Below are 9,679 nucleotides of genomic sequence, written 5' to 3' on the forward strand. Positions count from 1 at the left end.
TCCAAATTTTGTCCTTCAAGATGGAACGGTGTACTGTGATGCAAATGCTCGTTGCTCGAACTTCACTGCTATCTAGGTGTCCTATATAAAATCTGGATGCTCCTAAACCATTTGCATTTGAAAGAATGAACGTAAAACACTGTATCATATCATCACTCGTACTGTTAGCTCCTTTCTCACTTCAAAACAACCAAATCCTCGAACTTCAAACCAATCGGAGAATTGAAACTTCCAAGCGTCTAGACTATGTCAAAAACAATCGGAGAACACACGGAATGCTTACTCTTTTGAGGTTTTAATAACACCAGATGAGGAACGCGGCAGAGTTCCACATTCCTGGTAACTTAGGCTTAGAAACAAAGAAATAAACCATGCGAGGTGCATTTGGGGGTTGCTATTTGGCGCGCGCGCGCACGCGTTTCCTTTTTCTTTTGCCATCTTTTTCGCGTTTTCTTTTTTTTCTGCCATCTTTTTTGTTTTTTCCTTTTTTTTTTCACGTCTCCTCCCCTAGCATGTTTTACCTTTTTTCGCTTTTTTTCTGATTTCTTTAATAGTTAACACACATGTTTTCAAAATATATTGAGTTAAAAGTTTTCAAATTTTAACTTGAAAGTTTTCCAATCTGAAGAAAGTTTCAAATCTAGAGTTGTAAATTTTCAAATTTTGAGTTGAAAGTTTTAAAATCTGAATTGAAAATTTTCAAATCTGAGTTGAAAATTTCAAATCTCGAGTTGAAAGTTTTCAAATTTTGAATTGAAAGTTTTAAATTTTGAGTTGAGAGATTTCAAAGATTGAGTTCAAAGTTTTAAATTTTGACTGTTCAAATTTTAAATTTTAAAGTTTAAATTTTGAGTCGAAAGTTTTCAAATTTAATATGAAAGTTCAAATTTCAAGTTGAGTTTAGAGTTTCAAATTTTGAGTTGAAAGTTATAAATTTTATGTATTGCTTTTAATTTTTCAATAGAAAGTTTTAAATTTTAAACTTTCACGTATAGATTTCATTCAATCTGTTAGGTAAAAAAACAACCGGGAAAAAGGAAAATCTTATCTAATTACTATCATTATCTAAAACTAATACGGTTAGTTATACTAACTTCTCCCGAAAAAATGTGCGCCGCCAACCCACGCTCGCCAACTAGCTTTTCCATAAATTCTTACATGTATGAAAAAAACCACCGCAACATTGATGGGTTCACATCGTCTGCCGTTCAGGCTGACGGCAAACATTGCCGTTGCCTTCATCCCTGCCACACATTCTTCTATCAACAGCTGCATGTAGTGGTCCTACCATTGTGATTAATTAGGGACTACTAATTAGCAGAATCACTTATTTCTCTTCAAAAAAAAATCAGCAAATAGAATCTCGGCGGTAAAGCGCGCGAGAACAAAAGCAGAGCAGAGGGAAGCTCCTGCTTTTTGACGCCAAGAATATGGATCGACACCAAATGTCTATTCATCCAGAAACAGAAGAACCAGAACAACAAAATCCTGTATTGATGGAGCAGCCAAACGATCCTACAGGCTACAGGAAGTAGGAAAAGCATGAACATGGAAATCCTTCATCTATGAAGCAGCCAAATGACTCTGCCGTCGCATCGAACGAGTAAGCGATACAGGCAAATTTCTCTTTGTTTGATCTCTCCTACAGTGTCTTCTACTTTTATCTTATCAAGCCTAAAATTTCGTTTGTTTTTAATCTACACCTATACACTACTCCGTGGCGTTGTTCAAATTTGATCTATTTTACTAACTTCTTCTATAACGTGATTTATCAAAGTTCTTGTTGATATTATTCAGTTAAACGAATACAACAAACATCTTTTTTTCAGAGCTGCACCTAGTTGGGTTCCTCAGATTAGCATGGCATTCAGTGATACAGAGGAGGCATGGAAATTTTGGGTCACGTATGGAGGTCGGATGGGCTTTGATGTTAGAAAGAAGTATCACAATAAAAATCAAGTAACACAGAAAACTACATCAGCTAGATTTGTTTGCTCCAAACAAGGTTTTCGAGGCAAGGATAAAAGAGATAATTTGACTAAGCATCCTCGAGCTGAGACGAGAATTGGATGCAACGTCCGCATGGGGCTTACACTCAATCGAGTAAACGAAAAGTATGAGATATCTGATCTGGAAGTCATGCACAATCACATACTGCAAACGCCAGAAACTTCTCACTTAATGCCATCTCAGCGCAAAATAACTGAAGTGCAAGCCTTTGAAATTGAAATGGCAGATGACACTGGTATTCAGCCCAGAATCGCTCATGAGTTGTCTGCCCGACATGTTGGTGGGTCATCTAATCTTGGCTACACTTGTCTTGATCAGAAAAATTATTTGCGAACTAAACGTCAAAAGGAGTTGAAATATGGTGAGGCTGGGAGCTTGTTGAATTATTTTAAGAATAAGGCCATAGATAATCCTTCATTTCATTATGCTGTGCAATTGGATAGTGAGGAACAAATAACAAATATCTTTTGGGCATAGATGATTATAGATTATGCTCACTTTGGTGATGTTGTTACCTTCGATGCAACCTTTGGGACAAATAGAGAAAGCCGGCCATTTGGTGTATTTGTTGGATTTAACCACTTTAGAGAAACTGTAGTTTTTGGTGCTGCTCTCATGTATGATGAGACTTGTGACTCATTCTGTTGGCTTTTTGACACCTTTTTGTCATGCCACAATCACAAGCATCCACAAACTATTTATACCGATCAGGATGTTGCTATGGGAAAGGCTATCACAGAGGTATTTACAGTAACTCGGCATGGCTTATGCACTTTTCACATAATGCAAAATCCAAACAAACATATAAATCGTCAGAAGACTAGTGATGGCTCTAATGTCCTTGCTGATTTTAGTGCTTGCATGTGTGAACATGAGGATGTGGAAAAATTTGAGGAAGTCTTTGCTGATATGAGGACAAAAGTTCGCAAAGAGACATGGTTGGATAGTATTTATAAGTTGAAAGAGAAGTCGGCTGAATGCTTTATGAAGAATGCGTACATATTAGGAATGCGAAGCACTCAATTGAGCGAGGGACTGAACAGTGATTTGAAGGAGTATTTAAATTGTGAATTAAACATTGTACGCTTTTTCCACCACTTTGACAGAGTTGTACAAGGGAAGCGAGATAAAGAGATCAAATCAGAGTATGAATCCAGGAAAAAATTGCCACGCATCTTAATGAGAATTCCTATGCTATTGCAAACAAGTAAGCTCTACACCCCGCAGATTTTTTAGGCCTTTCAGAAAGAATATGAAAGATTGATGACAGCTTATACAAAAGTATTAGATGAGGGCAGGGCATATATTGTTGGGATAAGATCTCTAGATGATGATTGTACAATTGAAGAAGAGTATATGGTTGTTGGAAATCATCAAGAGAGTATGGTGTCATGTGATTGTCGACAGTTTGAGAGGGTAGGAATACTTTGCAGCCATGCATTGAAGATTCTTGATGTGATGAATATTAAGCAATTACCAGATCATTATGTTCTCAAGAGATGGACACGAGAGGCGCGTCATGGGGTTGTCCATGATATATCTGGAAGACATGTCCTAGAAAATCCTAAACTAGACGCTTCACGTCGATATAAGTTTCTTTCACACAAATTTATCAGTTTGGCGTCTCAGGCTGCAGATTTTGAAGAGTGCTTTGCGTTTGTTGATAATGGTCTTCAAACCCTTGGACAGCAAGTGGAACAAATGGTAGAAGTGAATACAAATATTCAGTCGAATTTAGAGACAGAGTTTGAGATACCTGAAAATGTCTCCCAAGCTATTGGCCTAAAGAAAAAAGAGACCCGGTGTAGCACATCGAAGCGAAAGAAGAATTGGGTTGACAAGCTACATAAAAAAAGAAATAAAAGCCTAAGGTATGTAGTATGCTAAAAAGAAAAAATAAATGAAATTAAACGTTCATTAGTTATTCTGTTGTAAATCACAATTTAGGTAACCATGGTCCACTGACAGGCTAAGAATGGGAATGAAGTAGCACATCCTGAGCCATTAGAAAAGGACATATTGGAGAATAGTACAAAAGAATCTCACCAGGATTTTGAATTTTTGGGTAGCTATACCCAGCTACTGGCGGTATGCTAACCCTGACTTTTGTTTTTTAAGATTTGATAAATTCCAATTTTTTAACTTATATCAGTTTATAAATTTGCAGGGTGATTCAGATGGATATGAGTTATATTCTGAAGGATTTCATCAGTAGCTTCATTTCACTGCTAGTTTTTGGATGAAAAATACTCTATATGGGACATAGTAGTAGGCGGCAATGCTGTTTTTGTCAAATGAATACTTAAATATTTTATAAGACATATACTATTGTTCAAGTGTTTGGATAGCTTCTTAGTACAGAAGCTTGTTTTGATGTAGTATTTTGCTCTGTTGTGCTATGCTCTACTTTTGTTCTGTCAGTCGATCCATATTCTTGGAGCCAAAAAGCAGGAGCTTCCCTCTGCTCTGCTTTTGTTCTCGCGCACTTTACCGCCGAGATTCTATTTGCTGATTTTTTTTTTTGGAAGAGAAATAAGTGATTCTTCTTATTAGTAGTCCCTAATTAATCACAATGGTGGGACCACTGCATGCAACTGTTGATAGAAGGATGTGTGGCATGGATGAAGGCAACGGCAATGTTTGCCGTCAGCCTGAACGGCAGACGATGTGAACCCTATTTTGACCTGGTATTCTGTAGGGCTCTAATTGCAAGAATTTTTTGGGCTAAATATCTTGAAATTTATTTATTTTCCAGCTAGAGCCCCGAGTGGATTGTTTCAGTGAGGAAACATAAATGTTTGAACCACTTTAATTTGGACTATAAACTATAATATTCAGCAATAATTTATGGTCCAAAGCCATATAAAAATAGGGTTAATCACACTTAATTATTTTGCCCACAAAAGCAACACGGCAAAGTTGTTTTTACTCCCCTGCCACAAAATGAATCAACTTCTGGCCGGCTACAAACCTGGACGACAGGAGATGATCACGAAGGGAGTATAACCTACATGGCGGAATTACTAGTATAATTGCATAGATAAACTACTGCATAGCTAAAATAGCTAATTTGTTAACTAATCAAATATGTCAATGGGCACTGGGACGATGGCGGGTGACAACACCATAACAAAGCTTTTGGAAATGTGCCAAGTACTTAGAGCATGGTCCATGGAGGTTGGAGGCCACATGATCGTAGTGGTCTCATGTGGGCTATATGGGCTGAAACCAAATATAGGCCACACCTTCCACAATGGAGGCCACACTAGGGGTGAAAACGGTAATGGTAATTTCTAGCCAATTGACGTTCGTTTCTGACTTTCTATCGGCCGAGCCATATGAAAATAGTAATAGACCAAAACAAAAATGAAAATGGTGAAAAATATGGAAACAAAAACGGAAATGGTTTTGCTGTTATACCGATTGTTTATGTATTTACCGTATTCTTGTGGAAATTACAGTTTCTTATAATATGGTGATTACCGTATTTCTAAATATGCTGATATTTTTAGGGCATGTCTCTACTTGACCCACAATTTAGAGATTGATTGACTCTTCCATTAAATCCCTAACTTGAGTGCATGGCTAAAATGGAGTTAACTTATAATTTATATAGTATAATTGTATAAGCTTGAATTTATTTATACATATAACATACTTATGTAAAGTTAAATATACGTTTTTATAGTTTAATGTTTTCGTATTTGTTACCGGTTTCCGATCTGTACCGACATGTTTCCATCCATATTGTTCCATTTCCGGTTTTCCGATATCGTTTTCGTTTTCGACTTTACCGTTTTCGATTTTGTTTCCGAGAAAAATATGGTTATGGAAATGGTTGAGGTTGTTTTTCGATCGTTTCCGACCGTTTTTATCGTTAGCCACCCCCAACTGTTTTTGTATTTTGATTCCTGGTTACTTGTATGTCAACGCTTGAAATATTTATTATTATCAAATCCGATGAAACTTTTATGTTTTGGGCCCCTATGGCAACCAAAAAAAATACTCATGTACTTTACCTCCTAATGACCCACCTGTCAACCACTCACTAATATTTTTCCATCCACCCCATCCCCCATCTCTCTCACCGATTCGCCTCTCTCCCACACTAAACGCGATGCCACATCTCTTCCCCGTCTGAGCACCATCTCATTCTCTTCTTCCCCTATCCAAGAGCTCCCGGCCTCTCCCCTCTCCCCACCTATGCTTCTCCCATCTTCCTTTTCCCGGCCATCGCGCTCGCAAGCCTTCCCACCCTATCGACCAAATTGAGGTGGCGGGCCTCCTTTCCTCCCCTTTTCGTCGGGAGACCGTGCCAAGGCGGCGGGAGGACGAGCTCCCAGTGGCGGCGCGACCAACAAGCTCCTTGCAACAGGCATAGATCGGGTGGCGAGCTTCGGGCGGATTTGCTTACAGTGGCGCCCTCACTCTCCTCTCCTGCTCTGGCGTGGTCGTCGAGGTCAACATCGGTTGATGGTGGTGGTAGCTAACGATGACGAGGCACATTCTCTCTCCCACTTTCTCTTTGGATGGCTGCTAACTAGACCACAATTTTCCTCCTTTTTTCCTCAAACCACTATGGCTCCTGCAGGTAACTCTGACACAAATGTAGCCCCTCCCAAACCTCCACCATGGCATTCGAGCCAAGTTATAGGCTAGAACCACAGGCTTGAGACTACGCGTTGGGCATGGCCTTATAACAAGGCTAGTTTGTTTGAGCATTTAGCTCATGAAGTCATGATAGGTGTTAGTTTAGCGTACTAGGGTCAACAAGTTCAAGTTGGTGGGGTCACCACCAACGATATGCTGAGGAACACATCGGTTTAGTCGGACATCGTAATCTTACCTAGTGTCGTTGGTGTCATTAACTTTGGTGAAACAATAGTAGATCCACCGGTGGAGTACCCATAGAGATATTAATACTTTTGTATAGTACTAGTTGAGTCTAATTGGGTCTGCATGATCCTGGTGGAGTGGGTGTCATATTCCTTATCAATTCAGGATAATATCCTCATTTGGGTAATCCTGTTATTGCGTTTAGTCCCACATCGGTAATTAATGATGGGGGAGTACGACTTAAAAGGTGGGGGCAACCCTCACCCATCAAACTAGTCTTTTGGGTTGTGTAGACCTAGGACCTAAAGTTGTGGCTCCAGTTGGGCCTATGGTAGAGCAGGGCCAATGTGACCTGGGTAGCCACGATTGGTGGGCCGGGCTGCGCAGTAACAAGTGGTATCAGAGCCTAGACTAGTCTTTTGGGTTGTGTAGGCCAAGGATCTAAAGTTGAGGCTCCGATTGGGCATATGGTGGAGCAGGCCCAATGTGACCTCTCTTAAAGATTGGGCATGTGTTGAAGCAGGCCCAATGTGAGACTACAATGTAGCGTTGACACGCAGAGAGATGATGGCGGCGAAGCCATGGACTCGTAGCGACTAGAAAATATATTGGTCGGGAAGGAGCGCCCATAATCAGAGCCCCGGAGATGTAGGCTTCGTCTGAACTTCGTTAACAAATATTGTGTGTTCATGTGCCGTCATCTGGCATGTCTTGGGTGATCAATGACTGAAGTGATCGAGAGAGTTAGTTGTCGTTCCGCTATATCAACTAACTTTTATAACACCTTCTAGTAGAACTATATGTATTCTATATGAGTATTTGGCATTTTCCACCATTGTGTGGGTATGCCATATTTTATATACTGACAGTGGCCCCCAAGTGCTGATCAAACGAGGAGCAATCACACTATATATGTGTTGGACTGCTGGGAATAGTTCCGACCAGGTAGAGATTGGTAGTGGTTGGCTGGCTTGCCTATCCTGATTTGGTTGGTTCAGGGTGAGATTGATAGTGGTTGGCCGGGTTGCCTATCGGCCGGGTTGGCATCTAACCCATCCTATCCTTAAAAAGTTATTTTCACGCGTGCGTTGTTTGTAGTTTGAATAGGATTGGAAAATACGAACCGTTCACTGGACAATTTCAGTGGACACATGGTGGAGAAATCAGGTATAGTGGACTCTGGAAAACAATCATATCACTTGAAAACAACCAAATCCGTACATTTCTATACAATCAAATTAAGGAAACCTTGAAGAGTCTTAGAAACAGGGGACACAATTAAAACTAGCTAGCTAGATAATATTGTTTTAATAGCATATGCATGTGTGTATAAGTTCTTACATGCGTGGAAAAAACCATTGTACCATTGATGAAAATATGTGTTGCCCTAGGGTACTTAGGCTAATTTTGCTGGTTCTGAAGTCATACACACCATACATGGGAATCCCTTCCTTTTGCTGATACACATAGCTGTTGGTAATTCTGGTATGGATATCACCCCACTGCCTGGTCAAATCACCTCCCAAAAAGAAGATGCAATTTCCTCCGAATCTCGGGTCGCCGTGATCAAAATAGTGGATCGCCTTAGAGCAAGCTTTGCTGAGGAAGATGACCTGACCATCCAAGCTTTTCACCTCTAACCACTGGCCACCCTCCAAATCCGCCTCAAACACCTTGAACTTGATTTCATAATCGTCCACATTTGCTGAAGTGCCCAACATGGGAGAAATAGTACACCTGAACATCAACAGAGTGCCACTGCATGAAATAACAAGGTACTTGCATGAAATAACACGGTACTGGCGTACTATGTCATCGATGCTATATTGCCATTAAAGATGCGACAATGGAGGCTCTGCTGCGGCGCCCCTAATCACAAGCTCAGCACGAGACAATGTGTTGTTATCTCTGATCTCATGGACAAGAAGATCCCCGTTGCTGGTGAGGGCGTAGAGCTTGCCGCGGTACAAGGCGATGTCCTCGTACATTCTCTTGTGATCACCATCATCGTCATCATATGGAAGAACTGACCATGATGTGTCAATGCCCAGCCTGAAAGAGACGATGTTTTTATCGATAAGGCGGGAGGCGGCGACGACGAGGTCCGGCGAGCACACGATGATCTTGTGCAAGGTGAACCTCTCGGGCCACGTGCTGTAACGGTTGTCAACGACGAAGGCGTTGATGGGCCGATCAAAGCGGCAGGGGATGTCGATGGTCACGTTGGAGAAGGAGTTCTTGAGGAAGTGACGATTATCGCATGCCATGATGCAGGGCTTGAACACGTCCATGTGCATCAGCCACCCGTCGTCGTGGGAAGAGACGCACCAGAGCGCGTCGTTAGACATGGGGATCCGGCACGCCACGCCGTCGTCGGCGAGGCTATGGTGGGCGCGCGGGTGCGTCAGGGTGAGCAGTAATGTTTTAAATAGCGGGCTAAGGCATTTAGTGGTTAGCTTCTCAAACAGTTATAGCGGCAGTTATAACGGGCTAAATAGAGCTATAGCGGCTAAATTGTACATGAGAGCAAATAGCTAGAACCCTTCTCAAACAGTTATAGCGGGAGATAGCGGCAGTTTAGCGGGAGATTTAAAAACCTGGTGAGCAGACATGGCAGCGCTGGCGGCAGCAGCGGGCGCTGCTGGAGCGCGCCGAGGCGCCACTGGCTGCAGACGGTGGCGAAGCTGAGGCGGTCGTGGTGGAACGGCAGCGAGAAGACGATCTGGCCGGCGAGGTCCGCCGGGAGGTCCGACCAGCCTGGTGGTGGCTCCAGCTGCGGCTGCGGCGGCGGCGGCGATGGCGAACTGCTGCTTCCGCTGAAACAGAGCCCCAT

At 41.7% G+C, this 9,679-nt stretch overlaps 1 protein-coding gene across 1 annotated transcript; it reads right to left on the minus strand.

The window, feature by feature from the left end:
- Positions 1-8,678: 8,678 nt before the first annotated feature.
- On the minus strand, positions 8,679-9,679 carry LOC127757358 (F-box protein SKIP23-like). The gene is made up of 2 exons (XM_052282862.1): positions 9,444-9,679; positions 8,679-9,282 (listed from the first exon to the last, which is right to left on the minus strand). Exons 1-2 carry the CDS (start codon positions 9,677-9,679, stop codon positions 8,679-8,681), a joined length of 840 nt encoding a protein of 279 aa, XP_052138822.1.

The sequence above is a fragment of the Oryza glaberrima genome, chromosome 12 (assembly GCF_000147395.1).
Source record: "Oryza glaberrima chromosome 12, OglaRS2, whole genome shotgun sequence".
Classification (NCBI taxonomy): Eukaryota; Viridiplantae; Streptophyta; class Magnoliopsida; order Poales; family Poaceae; genus Oryza; species Oryza glaberrima.